The sequence below is a fragment of the Boleophthalmus pectinirostris genome, unplaced genomic scaffold (genome assembly GCF_026225935.1).
Source record: "Boleophthalmus pectinirostris isolate CB_2022bp ecotype Guang Dong unplaced genomic scaffold, ASM2622593v1 HiC_scaffold_19, whole genome shotgun sequence".
NCBI classification, from domain to species: domain Eukaryota; kingdom Metazoa; phylum Chordata; class Actinopteri; order Gobiiformes; family Gobiidae; genus Boleophthalmus; species Boleophthalmus pectinirostris.
In genome coordinates, this window is record NW_026571140.1 from 897626 (window position 1) to 921233 (window position 23608).

General features: G+C 39.1%; 1 protein-coding gene across 2 annotated transcripts in view; it reads left to right on the forward strand.

The window, feature by feature from the left end:
* Nucleotides 1–23608, forward strand: part of map2k5 (mitogen-activated protein kinase kinase 5) — an 80265-nt gene that overhangs the window by 50938 nt on the left and 5719 nt on the right. For both annotated transcript variants that reach the window (XM_020940631.2, XM_055154559.1), the window contains 2 exons: nucleotides 7598–7659; nucleotides 10457–10502. In XM_020940631.2, coding sequence (XP_020796290.1) covers nucleotides 7598–7659; nucleotides 10457–10502 — 108 coding nt within the window. The remainder of the gene's footprint in view (nucleotides 1–7597; nucleotides 7660–10456; nucleotides 10503–23608) is intronic.

The window sequence follows — 23608 nt, forward strand, 5'->3', positions numbered from 1 at the left end:
AAAATGGTTTTAAATAACATGTCTCCACTACGGTAAAATGCTGTGTTGTTAGCAGCGAAGGAAAGTTAATGTGTTCACTACAGCCACAGCATGTGAGAGTTAAAAGGCCAGTGCCCCGTTCATCATAAACAGACTCTAAACATATTAGAACATCTATATCATTTGTATATGTGACAAATAGGTATTTCAATTTAATCATGAACTGTATCCAGATAATGACTGAACCAATCTTAGTTGTATTGAATTATGAACTAATAAAATAATGAATAGGCTACAAATAAATACATTTTCAGATACCTTGTTTAGATTCTTGCCTGCGCAAATAGAACAATTCTATTTTGTATGAATGTACAGAAGCAAGAATCATTTTAGAATCGTGAATCGTTTTTAATTGAATTGGGACCCCAGTAATTGAATCAAATTGCCAGGGACTTAAATATTCACACCCCTAGAAACCACTGTCCATCGCATCAGGTTTGTGAAGTTGTCATCTATTGTTTTGTGTTATACTTTTGTATATTTATTTAGGTAGAATTGTTACGTGGGAGGATGGATGAAAGGCTTATGGGCTGAGCATTGGGCAAATCTTACAGAAATACTAAAATACTCAAAGATGCATGGATGACAACTAAAACCTCTTCAGGCACATTCAGGGAACAATATTATAGGACTGGGTTTGTAGAAAGCTTCACAAAGTTTTGCATAATACCCTGTCTTTAAGAATAGTCAACTTTAGCATTTACATTTGTTTTGGTTTGGTCCTGGCTTGATCCAGATTTATTCCTGATGTAAACTTTTTGGATCTGTTCTAAGTCCTAGTTCAGGTTTAGTTGCAGCTTAATCCCATTTGTCTCAGTTTAAATAGTCTTTGTGTGCAAGTCAGTCCACAAGCCAAGACATTAAAGTAATCCTCACTAATAGTTATTATGTTTGAGGTTAGCTTAATCTAATAAGATGACTGAATGTCAGTGGTTTTATGCGAGCTCCCTCCTCATTATGTGGGGAGTATTGGATCAGACCACAGGATACGCTTGTACCGTGTGCTGCTACTTAGCATTGAACTTATTTGGTTTAACGTTAGTCTGAAAGCCTTTGCTCTCACTACAGATGAGTTGCAGCAGATTTGGGCTTTTCCTTTGGTCCGTGCTCCCTCTGATTGCTTGTGCACTTTTACAGTTGTGTGCGCCCAAAGCGAGTGTGTTCTGTAATATTTAGCACCACCGCTGAGCCCTGATTGGTCGTATGTTTTATCCAATTCCATTTCACAGTGGCTGACTTTACCTTCTACCTCCAAAGATGTAACAGGAACAGACAAGGACCAGACTAATGCTCTGTATAGAACCTGTGATATGCTCAGTTATCAGGATGGTCAAAAGTCCAGACTGGAGGAGATTGGAGGCTTAAAGCACATGTTCAATAATCACTGAAAATGACGTCAGATCAAAATGCAAATGGTTTCAAGTCTTTATAACAAAAAGTAAGATATAATTTAGGATTTCCAGTGATGAAATGACCATTTCCTTTCTACTCCAAAAGATGGAAAAAAATATTTTCTAGCCTCTGTTTTTTAAGCCTCACAAAAAGTATAATGTGTGGTAAAGTATGCATATATCTGTAGATAAAATGAAACTGTATTCTGCAGTCAATCTTTCTCTACATATCTGTCCAATAAAATGTAATTTTCTTGTATAATAATTTTCTATTAAATAAATAAATACTAAAGTACAGTAGGCTCTGTGCCCAACTCCCAGTCAGAGTGGGTCAGCTCTGGTGTAATCAATGAGAGATTTGTGCAGAGTCATGTTAAAATCACTAAAGGCTGCTGGGTCAGTGGACAGTGATCTGCAGGTGGATGTCACTGACAACATTCAAATCTATTCAGTCGAACATAACAAAATGACATTTAGTAAAGATAATCTGATTTTTTGTAGGTGTTTATTATTTCAGACTGTGGCGTTATTTACATCTGTGCCAGAAATTAGCCTTAGCACTGACACACAAAGACGTACCTTTGGAAACCTCAGAAACATTACAGCAGGAATGGCGTCGCTTACTGTCCCTCTGATTGTGCACAGAGACAATTATAAACTCCTTTAACCCACACTCTCATATCTCTCATGTGTAAGAGAGATTTTCTTTTGGATTTTTCACATTTTCTGGTTAATCCCAGCTTCTCCTTTGAAATCATATTATGTTCTATTTCATTTTGCCTCCAGTTACCTCCATTCCAGAATTTGGACTGCTTTTGTTTACACATGTTTCAAAGGTCTATAGGGTAGGATAATACAGCAGCAGTAGACTGCAGAGCTGCTGAAAAGGGCTGGCCTGTGTATGCGCATCTACATGTTTGCTGCTGATTCGGTGCTTCCCTCCCAAATGAAGAACACTGCTCTGTGTGCGTTGCTCAAGGGCATTTGTTTGTCTGTACACAGCCGCGCTATGATGTATTGCTCATCCGGACGGCGGCAGCACACTCTATTGCGGAGAGATTAGGAGGGCCTATTTCTTTGTTAATTTAAATGGCGTCATGCATCATGCTTTACGGGGGGCTGCCGATCAGAGCATTAAGGAATGAGAATAGTGCCCAGAGGTGTTTTTAATGGCACAGCAGGCCTCCCTCCACACACACACAGGCCTCATTTCCCTGCATTTGAATGGAGCTCTGGCTGGGGACCGCAGCTCAGGATTTTCTGCTTGGTAGGCCAGGGTTTTGTCCAAGGAATTGTGCTCGTATAAAGGTAGAAAATTGTACCGTGGAAGAGTCCTTTTTTATGACTGCAAAAGGCACAAATGCACACATAGTGCTTTGCAAAGAAAATGTAAATGTATTCTTTCCATTAGGGCTGCACAATATTGGATAATTTAGCGATTTGCAGTATGGCTATTAAGAACTGGGATATAGATACTATCAAGAGAATTACATATATTTTTGACTCGATCATTTCAGTCCAAGTACAAATACTTGCTTTAATTTTTAGCCGTTTTTATAAGAGACACATGTTAACCCTACAAACATAATAAAAATCTCCACCACAAACAATATATATCACATGTGAGTTTATGATGTTTGTGGTTTCAAACGTGCTGTCCCACAAACATAATACATTCTCACAAACATCATGTAGTGTTTATTGGTGAATTATGAACTACTGGCTACAAGTTATAATATATTTTAAACCATTATGTGGGTATATTAATTATTATTAATGTAATTTGTTTGTTTGTTTGTTTGTTTGTTTTTTCTTAGTCTGTAATGTTATAATTCTAATCTCGGCAGTACAGTTGAAAATAGAACATGTGTTATTCAGATATGCTCAAGTTTCCAGATTTCTTTTTTCATTTACAAGAAATGAGGAGGTAAATATATTGACTGTTAACATTGTACTATGAACTAAAAATGTAAATGTACAAATGGAATGGAAGTTACCTAATTTATAATCTTGAAACTCACTTCCAAAAAAAAAAGTCTTTCACGCCATAGTAGGTCAAAAGTCTTGAATATCAGATCTTTATTAACACCAGTGAGATGAAAATAAATATATTAAATCAATTTTTATGGTGATTTGAAGGTGCCATAAGAGATTTTCATCAATTTAATGTAAAAATACTCACTTGAATCACTGGGATAGTTAACACAGTTATTTTTAATGACCATTTAACATTAAGAAAATATTGTTTTCAGTTTGACAGGTTTGCTCTTCATATGATACAGTACAATTATTCCTCCAAATGAGGAGGATGCCGTTCTCACTTATATATGAGTGGCAGATGGGGGTTAATTATTTCTGAGAAAACCTTTGATGTTTTTCAGACTTGTCCCAATAGCAGCTCGAGGTCTTTGATTGTTCCTCATAATGGAATTGTAACAGCTAGAGGATCGTGGATACTCCTCAGACTTGTTATTACAGATGCTACAGGACAATAGTGACCGCCAACATGTGTTCCATCCTAGACTCACACCAAATAAGGTGGATTCATTGCAAATGCATTCATCATGACTAGAGACCCTTAACATGATGTGTACCAAAAACCGTAGTCCTGGATTATATTTAAATTAGGGGTGTCAAATTATCGCGTTAATTGCGATTAATTAATTACAGTCATATTTAGCACGTTATGTTTTTTAATCACGTTAATCTCATTTTTAATCTCTAACTTTACTGTTTCTGTATGCGAGTTGCTTTATTATAAAATCTGTTTTTATGTGTTGTTGGGACAACAACACACACACAAAAAAACACATTTATAATTTTTTTATTTTGGTAATTCCACTCATTGCCGGAAACCCACACAAAACAGTAAGAGCGATGTAAACGTCATGTTAACGTTGGCGGCGTCAGTCGCACAGTGGACGAGGTGGAAGAGCCAGTAGAACAGAGGCAGCAGTGCACAGGTAAAAACGCATTCGTGTCTTTGAAATTATTCTCCCAACGTGAAATATAAAAGAAAATAACAAATAAAAAATTGCCTACAACTTAAATGTCACTGGTGAAAACAACCTGCATAGACTCATGATGTCTGCACTACTGTCCTATAGTGACCTGCCACATGAGGGGACATGCACACAAACACACACAAACACAAACACACACAAACACACACAAACACAAACACACACCTTCATCATCGTCATTAACCTGAGAACGCGCGGACCACGTTTCCTTCCGTAGTTACTGGGCGGACATCGCTGTCCTCCCGTGCGGCGCGTACATTTTCTCGCGTACGCTGCGTAAACCGCGCTTCCTCCTGTGCGCCTCTAAACCAGAACTAACACCAAGACTAAAACCGGGACTAACCCAGTCCAGGACTAAACCAGAACTAAAATCAGAACTAAAACCAGGTCTAAACCAGGTCTAAACCAGGACTAAACCAGGACTAAACCAGAACTAACACCAGAACTAAAACCAGGACTAACCCATTCCAGAACTAAACTAGGACTAAAGTAGGACTAAAGCAGGTCTAAACCAGGACTAAAATCAGTGATCTCATATATAAAGCATTTCTCTATCAATAATATTTTAAATATGGTTAAGGAAAGACTGGACTTTTTATTGTCTTTAAGTAGACAAAAGTTATTATGTTCAGATTTCCTCGTCTTTGCTACTTTACATCAAACAGTTTCTTATTCATGGAGACTTGGGCTCAACAGCCAATTTGGAGAGATTTGTTAAACAATAAATGACTTTATAAAGTCACTTTTTTTTTGTTCTATATCAGTCTTTTGATCTGCCACAATAATGTAATAATGAATTTAAATGAAAATACCTCAAATTCAAGGCTTTTCTCAGCAATTTTTAGGTGAGATTAAAAAGAGATTAATTAGATTAATTAATTACAGATCATAATTAATTAATCTCTCAATTTTTTTAATCGCATGACAGCACTAATTTAAATAACTTTTTTACCTGTTTATTTGAGAGAATTCTGAACGTCATCTTCTCCTTAAGGTGTAACTTTTACATCACCATCTCTGGTTATGTGACTATTTACAGTAAACATGTGATATTTTATCACATTTCATCACAATCCTTTATTCTTTCAGAAAACTAGAGAAAATACAGTGAAAATACACACAGTAGCAACTTTAGCGCTTCAAAAATACAACATTTTTTGGTGCTCACCAGTGGGTTAGAGCAAAATCTTTTTCAAACTGTGGGTGAAAATCCAAGCCTAAATTTCCTTAAACAAAGAAATGTGACCATTTTATAGGCAGACAATCCCATGATGACAATGTAGACTATGTAGACAGGAGAAGGAAGTCAAGTGAAACATGTGTTACATGTGTTATATTTTTCGACAGTAATAGTAGTAAATATATTACGTGGAACTAGAAATGGATATTGTATTCTACTTCCACTAGGCCTAAATGTCTCACCTAAATACCCAAAACAGAATGCAGTGTAGCTTGGATCAAACTGTGAATGTATAGTTCAGTGGACCAGCACCCATAATACTATAAGCTAAATGAGTCCATAAGTCACCAATAAACACTGTTACATAACAGACACATAACACATTTAAATCACCATGTTACCCTTCAATAATAGTATAATATAATAGTAAATAAATATGAATAATAATAAATATAATATAAAAGTAAATAAAACTTAATTGTATAATAGTAGAACATTGTATAATAGTAGAAAATGTTTCTTATAATTGTATAAAACATGTTAATATGTTGTTTTGGATCAAGTTTTAATGAGTCCCCCCTCCCTTTGCTCTGTGAGTCAAGTCACCCCCCCTTCAGAGCACTATCACAACACAATCAGTGTGCATCACACTAATGAAACTCCTGCACATCACATCAGGTTTGTGAAGTTGTTGTGTACAGTTTTGTGTCGTGTTTTTGTATATTTATGGAGATTTGTCATGTGGGAGCGTGGGTGACGTAGGCTTACATAAAAGGGTTTGGATAAGACCTGGGAGAGATCGCTAGATTACTCAGATATGCATGGATGACATCTAAAACCTCTGCAGGCATGGTTTTGATGGGTTAACAACATTTTAGAAACCTAAAAGCAATCAGTTTTACATAATACCCCCTCTTTACAAAACAGTGAATCTCCTGTAGAGTTATATAGGCCCTGCCCTCTGTCTGAAATTATGACATCATCAAATTCTATAACATGAACCTAACCGATTGAATTTTTTATTGCAGTTCATCCTCAGCCCAATACCTTGCTTTCCAATCATGCGTCCCATTATGAGATGTGCTTGTAGACTGCGTGTTGTTTTTCCGATGGCGTTCTTGACAAAAGAGGGTCAATGTGGCGCATCTGTTAACAGGACACGCTTAATTGACTTTGTATTGATCTGAGCTCAAACTGCTACACACTGCACTATGGCCTTTGTGTATTTATGAGGACATGTAGTGACTGTAGTTTGCATTCTCCCTGTCTTTACCGACACCACCAAATTATTTCCAGGCTTGTGGATTTCAATTTAAAATCTGTTGTAATAAATGTAACCAATATGGCACTAAAACTATTCAGGAAATCTTCAATTTGTCCTGTGAATGTGATTCTGTGTAGTATCAATACCTGCTCAAATGAGTTTATAGTTTCAATATTGGTTTTACTATCAGATTTTTGATCAATTAATTAATTGATAAATAAATAAATAAATAAAAAATAAAAATAAATAAATAATATATATATATATATATATATATATATACATACATATATACACACACACACACACACACACACACACACACACACATATATATATATATATATATATATATATATATATATATATATATATATATATATATATATATATATATATATATATATATATATATATATATATATATATATATACATATATACATATATACATACATATAAATTACATAACACATTCAACATACACAGGCGTTGTGTTCAGATGAATAGACTGTGTGGGACTGTGCATTGTTCAGTGTGTTTTCTCATCTGCACATTATTGCTGATGTTTGCTTTCTGGGCCTTGATGAGAAACGGCTTCACTACAGTTTGTCTCTTTTCCAACATTTCAAAGCACATTTTTATCACCTGATTTGTCTTATATATGTGTAATGTGTGTAATGTGTCTCCTGTTTTCTCAGGACCCTCCCGTTCTCCCTGTGGGACAGTTTAGTGAGAAGTTTGTTCACTTCGTCACTCAGTGGTAAGTACCTTGGATAAAGTTTAACTATATTTGGAGAGGGTAATTCTTTACTGGTCAAAATGGCTTTAGTTAAGTGTATACAAATAGTCTGTCTGTGTTAAGCCAGTTAGCCCAGTGTGTCAGCTCTGTCCAAAAATATTAAGTATACTTCACTTTAAATCTATTAAAGGAACAATGTGCACCTTGTGCTTTTATAGTTTGAGCAAAAGAACTACAATTGAGCCTGTGTTGCCAGAGCCTTAACCTGCAGATAGAGATACATCCAGGTTTGTCTCATTCTCAGTATGTGGACAGGCCATGCCTCCTGTGAATGCTCAGAACCTCCACAACTCACTCTCTGAGCTGCAGAGGCTGCACTAGCACTGATGCATGATTGGTGCTGGGGTTCATTCAGTGACCATTCAGATCAGATCTTTTTAGTTTCAGCATTGAAACTGGCAACCCAAATGAGAGAGGCATGTGAGGCTCATTCTGCTTTCTGATTGGATAATCATCTTACGAACCAACGCACCAATTTAAGTAACTTGTCCATCATGCCCCATGTTTTTGTAATTCAGAATAATTCAGCATTACAACTATTATCTGTAAAAATATATTTGATTTGAACATGTTTACCTCAGATCTGTGGACACACTTTAGTCAGGTTTATGATATTTAAGATCAAATCTCTGTTTTATTCATTATTTTCCTTGAGAAACACACTTAATAATGAAAAAGCACTAACAGAAACACCCTACACTACATGCTCTTAGGTCTGTACTTGTCCAAACTGGTCCTATAGATAGAGCATAAGTCAGGTGGTGGTTGTGTGGACATTGTTAATGGCTAGTGTGCGTGCCTTATACTGTACAGAATAGCAGCTCTTATTTATTGTGTGGAAAGAGTTTGGAGGCAGCCTCCTGGCTCCATATTCAGACTAAATAATTGATAAATAATGATAGGGTTACATGAGATGAGTCTATTATAGTCTGATATAATGGGCACAGGACTAAGAGTCCGGTGCACGTGCCTTTGTGTGGTAATGCATTGTGGTTACTCTGCTTTTTATAGTGTTATAAAAAGCTGCTCATTTCTCCCAGTTTATTATTAGGCTGTGTTTACTCAGCATTAGCCTGGATTCATTAGCCTCATGTTACCTTCACACTTACATAAAGTTGTGTGCTGTAAACATGAGTGAGTTAAGCCTCTGATCTTTGTGTAGTCCTGGTTAGTGGATCAGGCCTGGTGCAGTGTGGGTAAATGAGTCCAGTGTCCACTGTAACTGCCCCAAAGCTCAGAGCATCTAATGTAACTCTGCTTTGTTTACAATGAGGATACAGTGTCTGTAAATGTTATATGGGCAACTACTGGTCTCATGTTGTACTGTGTAAAAGAAAGAGTATGTTTCCAGAACAAAGTTCTGGTATTTAGTATTAATCTCTTACATATATTTGGACATTTTTTTGACATTATGTTGTTCATTATAAATCACAAAATTGATCTTAATAGACTTCCTGTTCAAGCAGAACTGCTCTACCTCTTCATTGGTGTGTCATAGTCTTCATCATTTCTGTGTGCTGTATGACATGTATGAACCCTACATGTATTATACAGAGTCGTTTTTAAATAATCAAAGCAAATACAGAGTGTGTGTGCGGGGACAGGGGGTAGGTGAAAGGAGCAGGAGAGCTCACATGAGGAGAGGAATCCTGCACACCACTCATCCTCACAAAAGTGAATTTATTTGGTGCAGTGTTTGAAAGGCTGTGTGGTCTTCTTCAGGCAAATGGTGAAAGGAAGGTAAGAAACCTGACCATCTTAAACAGGACCTGACTGCCCCAGAGGGCAACTGGTCACATTCAAATACACCTTTCAAAACAATACAGTGTCCCAGAATAATCCCCATAGACCAGCCTGAAACCCTAAAAGCCCATTTGACATGATATGTCCTTGTGAGTGACAACAGAGTGTCACATGATGGTTTTGGGTTTAGCAGCGCTACATTCTCTCATACATACAAGTGTTTTTCAGTTTGTATCACGCACACTTGCCATAGAAATTTTTATTTCTTAATCAGGCATCAGTAAACTTTCCAAACAACTGAAAGCAATTAAATACATGAGACTAAAGTAACACTTAGGCACATTTCTAATATTCACATGAGTTTGAGGCCGTGCACACAGCTTTAGAACAGCTTTGTTCACATGGAAATGAAACAGGAGTGGACAGCTAATGCACAGCCAACACATGACATATGCAGCTCTTTACTTGAAGTATTTTACAGTTCTTTTACAGTTGGATGCAGACAGTGCACAGCAGTCTGATTTCTTCAGAGCATACTGCTTTTACAATACAGCCTTATTTACAAGAATACTGCGGGTACCTCACATTTAATGGAGACTAGTGAGTAGACCAATAAAAAAAAATAAGAAACTTTTAATACAAATTGCCATCTTACTGTATGGCTAATGAACTTAATTGCACATTTGCTCTGATAATTATTTCTTTTTTTTATTTCTTTTTTGCTGCAGTCAAGTTCTACATAATCATATCCAATGGTTCACATTTAGTTTGAAAATTCTGCATAATAAAGTTTTGATTGCCTTTGGTTCTTTTATGTGGGAAAAGTTACAAATAGTTGGATTGAATCATAAAGTTTTAATTTGTGTGCACATATTTAATTAAATAATGAAAGAGTGTATTCAAAGAGTATTCGGCGTCAGAAACAAAAGAAAGTATGTTTTTGAATGAAGGCCACCACAAAGCGTGTCTGTGCTACCAGCTCCGCTCAATTCTGACTACTTGTGTTTTCTTTCAGTATGAGACGCCAGCCTAAAGAGCGGCCTGCCCCCAATAACCTCATGGTAAGTCAATCCAAGTCTTCTATTAAACATCTATTCTATTAAAATCTCCTTTGTCCCACTGTACAAAAGCAGTCATCAGATACTTGCATTCCAACGCACAAATTGAAATTATCGTCATTTTGAAACCTTTGTGATAAATTAGTGTTACATTAACGGGTGAGGTGTTCAGGTGAAGGATTCTAAAATTTAAAAATGATAATGTGTTTAAAGCTTGAATGAAACGTGACATAAAGGGTCGATGTGGAAACCTTGGCTGCTCTTTGAAAACTACTTGAGTAACTATGGATGAGATTCTGTGCTTTGAATGTGCCTCCACACAAGAGTCACAGCATTGTAGCTGACTCAAATGAAGTTCAGCAAAAGCACAAAAACATCTCTACCCATCGTGCCGTTCTGTTGTCTCTATTCACACTGTTAAAACTAATGCATACTACCAGCTATACAAGAACTACTTTACCGGTGATCATGATTATAATGAGTATGTATAATGAAGTATCAGCAGCAGTAGAATATAACAGAAGACGGTATTTTAAATAAATAAGGCTTAGAATTAATCTGTTTAAAATGAAAATCACATATTGTCAAGATGTACTAAAAGGTGCAGTACTTTTCAGGTGAGAGTCTACTTCATGTCACTATAGATGTTATTGTGTAGCCCGGCATGTCCCACACTGCAGCATTAACTATTCAATTTATTAAAAGCTGACATATTGTGCTTGTGTCTGCTTTATAGTTCTCATCTATAATGGCACCCGGAGATCATTATGTTAATATTTGAAATCACAATATTCATCTAAAACAACTGAATACAAAACAAAAAAGTTTGCTGACTTCCACGTTAGAAAACTGTTTGTATTATCAGTTAAAATAAAATTAGAGAACAAAGTAAATACAGAGCAGTGGGTGCGAAAATGGGAGTAGATCAGTAAAAAAATATTAAACATTGCTTAAACATGCACAATTTACTCCAAATACAACTTCAGAGGGTCAAATGAGAAAAGGAAACTACTATAACATAATAATATAAACCATAACACTGGTCCGTCAAAAAGAACCTTTATTTGGATATAACAGAAAGCTCTAAAAATGTGATTTTGCAGAATAGGTCTGCTGTAAACATCCACTCTTACTGTGATCGGGATCGTCTGTCTACAGATCTGACCCGTAACTTTGCCTGAAGGTGGCTGTCCACAGGGAGGTAGATAAGTTAATGCCATACTGTGGAACATTCTTGGCAAAGAAATAACATCTTCATGAAACAAGCAAGTGGGCCTTTACCAGAAAAGTTACGTGTAGTGGAACTTAAAAAATATATACATGTAAATAACATCAAGATACACAATATTCTGAGGTTAAGAGACTTGTTCTAGTACCCAAATACACCTTTTGATAAACTCCAGTGTGCTCTCTACGGCTGCATGATTTGGGAAAAATATCTTAATGTGATTTTCTAACAAGCATTGAGATTGCGTTTTTATCTTTTGTGTTTTAATAATAGGATTATGTCTTCATTATGTTTAAATTTTAAACACGTCTAGAAGACATAACAAACTAATCCAAGGATCACATCTCAGAACATGTTCTAAACTACAGGGTTAGCAGTTGTTTTTATGCACAGCAAGATTGGAGATGTTGTTTGTGGAGGAAATCTTGATACTTCAGAAATCACAATCTTTGGGAATGACTTCTATTCAAATTGTGATGTTGATTTGATTACAGTTAGTCTTGCAGCTCTTGTACTCTCCTCTTCTTTGAGCATGTTGCAAAATTTAGAGAATACAGTTAGAAAATACTTACACTTTAAAATACTACTGGAGTTGAACTAAATACCCTGAGTTTTATTGAGGTGTGGTGTAAAGATGTAGAGAAGAAGACCAGGAGAGGAGAGTTCAGGCAGCTGTCAGGACCTCGGACAGCGCTGGGGCCTCACTGGAGAAGAGTGTGAAGGCAGCTCACATGTCTCAGTCTCACAGCAGCTCCTCTGACTGCTGCTCTGCACTCATCTGTCCACAACCAACACAACAAAACTGATGTCTGATGTATTTTAGGAGGAAGACACATTACAAACAGTGGTGAGCACTATATCCAAATCATCCATGGATTTTTTTTCTTTTTTTTTTTAAGATATGGAACTTTAGAATGTAGCTTATTGTCTAAATCATATATATAAAGAAAAAATAAAATAAAAAGGGGGGGAGACAAAAAAAACCCTAAAGGGGCACATTGTAACATTTCAAATGCAGGGTCCACCACCAGAGAGACTTATTTTCACAGTATTAAGCCTATCTAACATGCATATATTCAATCACTGGTGTTTATATTTCTCCATAATACTTTTAAAAATTCTTACACCTCTCCACAGATCTGACCTGTATATTGTGACTGGTGCCATCACCTTCTTGTCTCTATGGAGATGGATAAGTTAGGTGCCGTACTATGGAACATTACAGACAAAGCAACAAAATCCCCGTGGACATAAAGGTGGTGAGCCCTACTATAAAAGTTACATAGTGCATCTTTAGATCAGGTCAGATTTAGCCTGTTTCTCATGGACTGCCAAAAATATTTACATTGTCGTTGTTAAGGAATTTAAAAATGTATATTGTGAGATTAATTTCTGTAGGGTTGTGCAATTTATCTAGTTATAATTGAATTCAGGACTTTGTTTTCCAAATTGTCCATGACCAGTCTGAATTTTTAATAGAGAGGTCTACACCCAATCCTTTGTCAGAGGAAGCATGTGGTTTGAAAAAGAAAGAAGAGATGTGATCATATTGTTGTGTTACATGTCTCTGTCATAAAAATAGTTGTTTTTAGTAAGAGGAGAAGCATTGTGATTAGTGTTTGGCCCTGTGTCCAGCCCCATAGTCCACTCAGAACAATCGTTCAGACACACTTGAAGCACCATTTGGATGCTCATGTTCACTATGTGGCTCCTCCGCACTCACAGACTCCATCTTGTTTGTCTCCTCATTTGAGTGTGGAGCTGATCCTCTGGAGTACATTAAAAGCCTTTACCTATTCTATCTGTATGTTAATGTGCCTGTGAGACGGCCACACTGCTCGTGTACAAACACATGCACACGCACACACACCCACACACACGCACACACACCCACACATACAATGCTCTCCTGCTCACAGCTCTGCTTGTGTATGAGCACACACACACACACAGTGAGCAGGTCTAATCATCTTAAAGCAGTGTTGGTTCCATACTGCTTACATGCTCATTGGTCTCTGTAGATTATGTTGTCTTACCTTGGACAGTTCAAAGTCTTATCTCATCACATCTTTAAAGCTACGCAACACTGGATCTTCTTGGATGGAGACCACTGGGAACTAGGGATGTCCCAATTCAGTTTTTCTCTTTTTTTTTTTTTTTTTTTTTTTTCATGGCTGCCAAAACTGATTTTTAAATATCATGCAGATACTGATCTGATACCAGTAATCTTCTAATCTTGAACTATTTATTTACACACTGCAGGCTATGCCTTCACAAATAATGAAGTATTCCACGGTTCAGTTAGGCACAGTTGATGAAAAGGATCAGCAGCTATAAAAAAGCCTAATTAAACATAATTAAACATACCCTAAGAATTAGCTGTAATGCTGTAAAATAAAGTGTTAAACTCCTCCACAGTGTAGCAGCTTCAGATTACAGTGACAGAGACATTAGGTGATGTTTAATCTCACTATTTCTAAAGCCTGTGTGTTTTTTCCCCATAGTATTTATGTGTAAGGCCTGTAAAAAGACACATGGTACTGAACATATGTACATCTGTTAGCCTCAGTCTGAGTTAGCTGCAGTGTTAGCGTTGACATCTGCAGGACACTGTATGCTGTTTTGCCCATTTATTCACCAAATCTGATCCATGCTGATACTCTAAAAATGTCTAGATGGGCAGCTGATACCAGTGTCGGAGCAGGACATCCTGGCTGGTAATACCAGGTGCTACAGCAGTGGCTCTAGTGCCAACACTTCACCTGTATTGCCTAATCCGTTGGTGTTTGCATGTGTGTCGGTGGTCAAAGGAGCCAATGGCACAGACTGGTAACCTCACGTCCATCAGTCTACTCTAGGGTGTCTGAGGTAGTGAATAAATAATGCACTGTAAAGCATCTGTGTCCAAAAATGTATCATTATTACAAAAGTGTTTGATCAAAACCTAATAGGTTTTGTTTTGACCAATATTTCCAAGGGCAAAAACTCAAACTGCTGTCTTCCCCCGTTCCTCTTAGTCTGTGTCTTTCCTCTGCCTCCTCTTCAACACAGTGAGTTGCGTCCTCGTGCATGATTGATGGACACTCTAGCCTGTCATCTCGGCCTGTCCTGACGTCTTTGGGCTGGACACTTTCCACTGGCCATGGTCCCCAGGGTCACAGAGGGCTGTGGGTCTGACCCGTGCTGCTGAGGTTTCCAGGGTTTGTCTTGTTCTGTGTAAACCTGGTGTGGTTATATCCTAGCGGCGTCTGCTGTGCCCACAGTACTATGGTCAGAGAAAATGGGTGACTTCAGAATGTGCAGCTGACTGGACGTGTCATTGAAGACTGTTCTTTTTTCTCTCGCAGGGCAAATACTGCTGTGGATTTTGTTAGACACATTTTGCTCTCTGTTTTTGGTTTGGTTTATCTGCCGATATTAACCGATTTCAGTGTAGGGATGAAAAATGGTGCTTATTTTCTTAAAACACCACTAACTATCTAACTGTGTTATGTGACTCTTATTTAACCTTCAAATCAACAGGTTACAAGCCCCGTCATTTACAGTATCTAGCAATAGCAGTGATCTATGGGCGCTGATATTCAATACCAGTATCAGTATCAGTGCATCTGTACACACTAAGTTCCATTCAAAAGCATCTGTACTTGACAGTGTAGCCTTTTAGACTGGCAGGCCTGTGCTGTTCTTCCAGAGCAGGCCAACAGGAGATCTCCACACTAGAGTTAACAAATATGTGTTAAACAAGTCTTTTCTGTCTCTGTTACTCGAGCATAGTTTGTGAGGGTGTGGCAAGCTGCAGTCATATGTATTTGTTGGTGAAGGGAGCAGCTTTTCTATGTTTGATGAGGATTTGATGGACGCTGTGTTTGTCCCTCCCCCCTCGGACTCCCCAGACGGTAGCCTTCACTCAGCCTTTTAGCACCCTTGTCTATTGACACAGGCCATTTCCTCTCCCCCTCCAACCCCAGGCACACCAGATGAGCCCCAGCCCAGGACAAAAGACACCCCCTGCTCCCTCTCTTCCTCAGCCCTGCACCTCCGCTCTTAAGGCAAATCACATCATGCTTAGACCTATGTGAATGCAAAATATGCAAGGTGATGAAGAAGCTCATTTACAACAGAAAACTTAGCGGGACAAGGAAGAACAGTGTATAGTATATAAAATACCTTTGACTTATAGAGTCTGTGTCAGACTATAGACCATAATGTGTCTAAAAAGGACTCCTCTTAATTGGAGTCTAGTATAATTGTAGACACTGTACTTGATTGTCTCAGAAAGATGAAAACCAATCTAGTTCATTTGAAACAGTTTGCAGTGCCTCAAAGTTATTCCTCATCTCCCTTATGTATTCTGAGAGCAGTGCAGTTTTGCAAAGACAGTAATGCTGACAATAAGCATGCTAACACGCACTTGATTATCTGACAGTACATTCATACAATACATCTGGGATACACAAGTAAGAAGTACGTTCAACTGCATCAGGCCAATATTGGACATGTGTTTAAAAGTGGACACACAAATTACTGTATTTTCTGCACTATAGGGGCTCTGGATTATCAAGCGCACTGTCATTGAATGGTCTATTTTCAAACTTTTTTCACATATAAACCGCACCGGACTATAAGGCGCATTAAAAGAAACACAACAGTTAAATAAGTGAGTCAAACTTTATTTATTTATTCACAATAACTCTCAACTTTGTTCAATTGTAACACATAAAAAAAAAACTGTCTGAGACTTTAAATTGTTAGAGTACTCACAATAAGTCATAATTGTTGAAACGGGCGATTACTGCATCCAGCACGCCCACATCCCTCTCGTCATTATCCGAGTCAGTGTGGTTACTGTTCCCTGGAGTTCAGTTCAGTGATGATTCCGGACTTGGTGAAAGCCCGGACCACAGTTGATACACAGTTACACCACGATCCATTGGCAGATCGTGGCGTAAGTGGCTCGGCGCTGTCTCTCTGTCTTGGTGAATGTGTGTTCTTTTCTCATCCACTGCTCCCACGCAGCTCACACTTTCACTTTATAACAGCCTTGAGTTTAAAGTGGGCGTTGTGAGCGTGTCTCTTGACAGGTGCATTTTGATATTAAAAGAAATCACAGTCTGTATTACTCCTGATGCTCCTGACTACGGGAGCCGTAATGCTGCAAGTGGAGCGGCTTTGTAGTTTACTAAAGTCGTACTAAGACAAACCAATAAATTCATATATAAGGCGCTCTGGATTATAAGGTGCGCAGTCGTTTTTGGATGAAATTAAATCTTTTAAGTGCACCCTATAGTGCGGAAAATACGGTAAGGCCTCTCTGGTCTATTTTTTGCTGTTACATTGTTTTGGTCCTCTATGTTAAAAAAGACAGTTAAAAAAATAGCCATACTTTGAGATGTTTAATTGTGCAGAAAGCAAATGATTTGAGTGTTGTGATGAAATACAATCCTTTGTGTGCAGGTGAGGGCCTAAATGTCATGGAATGAATACAAAATACTACTGCCATCTCCTCTGCATTAGTAGAACACGGTGTAGAGTGAAGTGTCTCTGTTTACCTGTGCTCATCTGTGCTGTGAGGGTTTAATGGTCACTGAAGCAGCTCTTTATTTAACCCACGTCCCACAGAGACAACTGGGCTCTCATGTGGAGAAGTCCTGGATGCATTAGGGACTTCTTGTACCTGTTTTTAGTGGAGCGGTCAGAGAACAGCCTGAAAGGGCATCCAAGCTACTGCTAACCACTCTGCCACCAAGTCATCTAGTCCTGTCTCTCATCTTCTGCACAGATGCAATGAAAAAGTGCCACCATTTGGGAGGCATCATAAACAACAGTGAAGCAGTACAGAAAAAGTTCCATCATAACATTCTGTTTGCCCACGGGTAGATTAGTCCAAATTAGAACTGAATCATTTAGCAAATTGTGATGTTGTGAATGTGACTGCATTCATGTCATGTGTTTTAACAGAATTCAGTTCAAAGTTTACATTTTAAACTCGTCCTGAAAAACTGACAAAACCACTGAAATCTGAACTGACTCCCTAATACAAGAGTCATGTTTCAGAACATGTTTGTGCAGATCTAAACTACAGGGTAGGCAGCTTTTATGCACATTAACACCGCAGACTTTGGCCTTTTTGAGGAAATCATAGCACATCAAAAATAGCAGCCTTTGCCATTTGCTAATTGAAATTGCTTGAAGTATTTTAGTTTGGACTGTGATTCATCTTGCAGCTCTTGTCCACATGGCAACATCCAGACTGTCATCAGGTTCTTAGGTGGCACTCTCACCTCACAGCACAAAGGTTCCTGGGTGTGAATCCTGTTTCTGTATTTCTGTGTTTGCATGTTCTCTTAGTTATTTCTCTCTATTTCTGACCAATCTCCTTATGTATAAACCTGAGCTGGATCCTTGAGCGATGCTCCTGATTGGTTGTCCAGAAATCACTCTTTGTGAGATGGGTTAAAGGCAGAAAAAATGAAATAAAATCCCTTCAAGGACACTAAAAAATAGAAATATAAAAATCCCCATACTTGGCAAAACATGTGAGAAAAAGGCAAGAAAAATAAAGGTGAGCTATTCAATATTACACAGATCTGTTGCTGATAATCGCACCAGTATGTTGTCTAATCCTGCTTGGAGAAATACTCGTTTTTCCTGTTGGCTCTGCTCCTTGTTCTCTCTTGCACCTTGCATAGAGAACTTTGACCATACGAACTATAAAAGCACTGGCACAGGGAAACAGTGCTGTTGTGCACACTTAGACTTTGGCTCTCCGTCTGAGGCCCTTTCTTTCTACTATTATCCATCTGAGTGGCCAACGTTTAGTGTTGTGGCTCATTACTTGGTGAATATCCCACAAAGCCTCTGCACAGACCGCAGCAGAGAGCTTTTCAAAGTGGTATTAGACATGTGGGTCATTAAGTTTAAAGGGGAAAGAGCAGTCCCTGGAGGTGAGCTTGTCCGCTCCATGTTGACGTGCCTCTGTGGCGTTCTGTACTGTACGCTCAGACCAGTGTCGGTGTCCAGCGGGATCGTCCGATTAGCATGTAAATCTGTAAAGACCTGTCCCTGCCTCACTCTATAACACTATTCTAATGAGGTGACGGCCACTCTCTTTTTATAATTGCCTCTAACTCCTCTTAATTTCTTGTGAGCATATTAATCATACATAAAGTTATTTAAAATGCCATAAATGAATCTTAGATTAAATGGAGCCTTCAAACAATTAAAGACTGAGCTAGAATTTCCCCTGGGCCCGAGCCCCGCGCTCAGGTGATTATCCCGTTTTGATGTGTCCACGCGGTGATTAATGGAACTTTAAAATCAGCCTGCCCCTTTGCCCCTGTCGTCCTGTACCTGTCCTGCTCCTGCCCACTTCTGCCCAATGTCTGCCCCGCACCAGGGCACCTTCAACGGCCCAGCTAAGGAGGACTCAGCCACAAGTTAATAAGAGCCTCAGTCAGGTAATTATAGGCCCTCGCTGATGTGAGGCTGGTGACTGTAGCACAGACAAATGAAACCCGCGGAAGGCCGGCCTTGAAGGGCTCACACGAGTTTAAATGGAGTCAGTTTGCAGCAGTCTCATGTGCTGTGTGTGGATGAAGTACCTGCTACAAGAGAAACAAGACATCACTCTTTTACCCGTACAGCGAGCGCCCTGTGGACCTCACATCTGCAGAGACATGTCCAGTGTTCATCCACTCAGAATGAAAGCTTTATATTCTTTCAATCAAATATGAGCTAATATAATCTAATTAATACTTAATTCATTCAGTCATGAAACATTTGTATCACTGATCAATGTCAACAACATTAAGTACACACTAAGGTACACTTTATTTGTCATCTGCATTTGACCCATCCTTCACAGTGCTGCTGCTGGTGCAACCTGTCAGGAGCAGAAACCCACCCAGACACAGGGAGAACATGCACACTCCACCCGGACACAGGGAGAACATGCACACTCCACCCGGACACAGGGAGAACATGCACACTCCACCCGGACACAGGGAGAACATGCACACTCCACCCGGACACAGGGAGAACATGCAAACTCACCGGACACAGGAGAACATCCACCCGGACACAGCACACTCCACCCGGACACAGGGAGAACATGCAAACTCCACCCAGAAAGGCGTTCCTGTTGTGAAGCTGTGAAGTGCACCCTGCCTTTTATGCAGGACAAACACTTCTCAAAGTTTAACTCCAGCTGTTTTTCCTGACATGAATTATGCCAGATGCCCTTCCACTTTTCAAGTTAACAGTGCAGATCACCCATATGGTTCCATAGTCAGTATCAGTACATTTGCAGAATGAGTGACTTGGTTTGGCTGGGCACATTCTCTCAAATCCAAATGATTTGTATTAATATTTGGACTGAAAACTCTTGATCATTCAGATATGAATTACTCATCTTTTCTATTTGGAAACTGGACTATTCAGATTGTAGATCCCATTGGATTTGACTGATGTTTGATGGTCTTAATAATAGATCATTTGCTTCATTGCTCTGGTGAACTTGTCTAACCCTCCTGTGTGCTGGTGATGGTTGTGTCCTGTACAGCCCTCGTGCGTGTCTGAGGTGGAGCTGTGGCCGGGTTCGTGTCTGCTCTAAAGGTCCCTGCGTGTCTCTGGATGTCTTCTTGTGCTGTATGTGAGTGTGCGGAGGAAAGGACACATGATGGATGAGAGGTGCGTGCAGCCTCAGCCGGGAGCGCGCTGTCCACTCCGTCGCACTCAGCGCAGAGTAATTAACCTCAGACGAGCTCACCCCGCTGCCCATTAGAAGGACAACACGATTGATGGGCCACCCTCTGGACTTGTACAGTGTCTACGGGATTAGCAAGAGGTGCACTAATATCACTTTATAAATGAAAAGTTCACCACAACATCGCAACATACATAAATAAAAAAAGTACAGATGCGCGTGTTTAATCGTTATCTTAGCCTAAAATAGATGCCTGAAGTTTCCCAGGAGGTGGAATCTGGTGCATCTCTTCCATGTCCTACTTTTTGGTGTTCATTTGTCGTTGTCTGTGCGAGTTTGAGGCCCGCAGCAGGTTTAATGTCACACACTTGACAACAATAGTGTGCTGCTTCCATGAAGTGAAAGGTGGAGTGTCACCACAGGATCATCAGGTAATTAATAAGGCTATGTGGGCACGGCTGTTTTTAGCTTTGTGTTTAGACTCATAGATTACACGTTTGAAAGTTTGGTGTCATCTGTTTGCATTTCTCTGTAGAGTTAAACTGAGATGGAGGGCAGGCTCAATCTGCTGATTCCGTACTGTTGGATAAATATAGTGGGACAGTGAACCTTGACACTTTAAAAAAGTGCCTTATGTTCAGCATTTGAATTTAAAAAATATGTATATATAATAATAATAATAGTATACAACAGTATAAAGAATACAGGAATACTGTCTTCTATTGGGATTAAAAATCTCCATTTCGTCAGCGTCCAAGAGGTAGTAACAGTGTTATGTGTTAGTTACACATACAGGCAAATTCAGTATTTGTGTGCAATGTAAACACACTGAATTCAGAACTGTTACAATACACAACAAATCATCATAGGTGCTTCACGATGGGTTAAAAGTTACACACTGATCGTTCTACTTTCTATTCTCTGGGCAGAGCAGCTCCACACTTTTCATCAAGTGTCCAGCTGGAGTCCATGATGCTGGTCTGTAGTGTCAACTACATTTTACTTATGCATTGAAAATGAAAAAAGAACAAATGTGGATTAAACCCTGTTTATAAAAGCTCCTCAGAGATGCTTTATTCACTCCACAGTGGGACCTAAAGGTGCTACAATGTAGCGCTGATGAAGTTTGCACAAACTCCATGTTGGTATTGTCTGCTTTATGAGTGAGAAACACAATGTTGATTCTTCATATTGTTTCTTATGAAGAATTGACAATAAACATTTGAACTTTGACATGAGCGTGTACAAAGGGACTTTTGATGTGACTCAACTTGAGTAAAGACAATTCTGTAAAACACAATTAGGATCATGAAATGACTGAAGTGATTGTTTTCTCTTTCTCATCATTTGAGTTTGGAGTTTATATTTCTGAATTGTCCAAACATAGTATCCATTTCCTTTCATTGCATATCAGAATGTTTGTATTCTTTGTGTTTGTGTGTCAGGCTGGAGCAGAACTGCTGTTAGTTGCTTTTTGCTGCGTGTGTCTCTTCCTGTCCATGATTGTCCTCTGCAGCTGATTCCTGGAGGTTAACATGTTAGTTAGAGCAGACACTGACAGCCTCTTGTAGTGGACACGTCGCTCTCAAATCACTGTTGACAAGTCCATTTAGGCTCCGGCTCTTCGCTCTTGTCCGTCTAATGAACAGAGAGAGGACAAATCAAAGTCCTGCTCCTTCCTCTCCTCTGGACCATTCAGCAGCTCCGCCCCCGCGACCTCTGACCCCCGTGTGGTTCATGACCCCGACTCCGACTGGAGGCGGGTCTGTGAAATATCAGATGTGACGTCTCTGTTGGGCAAATTGGTGGGATCCACAGCAAAGTGGGTTTTTCAGTTTGCAGTTCGGAATGAAATGAATGAGCTCTAAGAGCTGAACGCCTTTGAAATGTCAGACAAGACTGTTGTTGAAGAAGACATATTGTGCTTTTGTCTGTGTATAGTTCTGATCTACAGCTCATGGAGATGATCATTTCATCTTTTATTCATTTTATATTGCAATGTTGATCTAGAATGACTAGAATGAAAACAGCACCATTGACTTTGGTTCAATCCTGGTTTCAGACTTTCCCTTTCCAGCAAATCACTGTGAATGGCACAAAGTGCTGTTTTACTGGACCAGGCCGATGGTCCCACCTATGGATTGATACTATTAATTTAGCAAGCAGTGGCTTTTTAAATTTGTAACACAGTTACACACAGTTGAAGTCTACATGTGTCACTGTTTTTGGTTAAGTACTGAGCAGTGAGCATGTGTAGGGGGTAGGGGAAAACTGGAATTTTCTGAGCAGTGGTGTCTTGCTTGCACTTGAGCTTGGTTAAAAGCTCATAAAAGTAGATTTAGTTTAATGTCTAGTTTAAACATCTGAAATGGCCAGTCCAGAGTAGAAGACCAAACCCAGTGTGAACACTGTCTGAAATGACTTTCACTGGTGCAAATGGAGAAGGATTTGACATGGGACATGGTCAAATGTTTTGGTAAGACATGATTGAACTTTTTAAATATCTGAAACCATGAATAGGACAGTCTCACTGCACTGATGTATCTGCAATGACAAAAATGTACAAACTGGAATGATCTATTAGAAGGGCAAATTTCAAATGTGTTTTTACGTACAGTTTTCATAGAAATATTGACTACATGAAGGAACCACACACATTCACATGCTGGATGCAACCTCTCAACTAACGATGTTTATAATGAGAGTGGAATTCAAACCAACAACCTTCGGACCAGTGGACAAACACTACCAACTGAGCTGTTGTCGTCCCTTGAGCTTTTTGTTATTCATATTGAAACTGCAGTTGTTGTTCAGTTCCGGTTTGGGGATCATTTCACTGAAGTCCACAGCTGACATAGAAGGCTCTGTACTTTGTATCATGTTTGACTCTTATTACACACCTCGGCACTTTTGAATGTTACGATCCCACTTGAACCGAACCAAAGCCCAGTGGAAATCCTTGAAAAGCGACCCCCCTCACACCTCTGTGCTGTTTGTCATTCTGTGGAGCCATGTCTGGTCTCACACGCCCCACTCAAATGACTGTATTGTTTTCTCCACAGGCAGGTCCAGATTGACGCGGTCCCGGGCTCTTGTTTGGGGCTGTGCTCAGATCTGCTGCTGTTAACTTTTATGACAACGTTTATTACAAAGCCTACTTTACAACCTGTTATGATC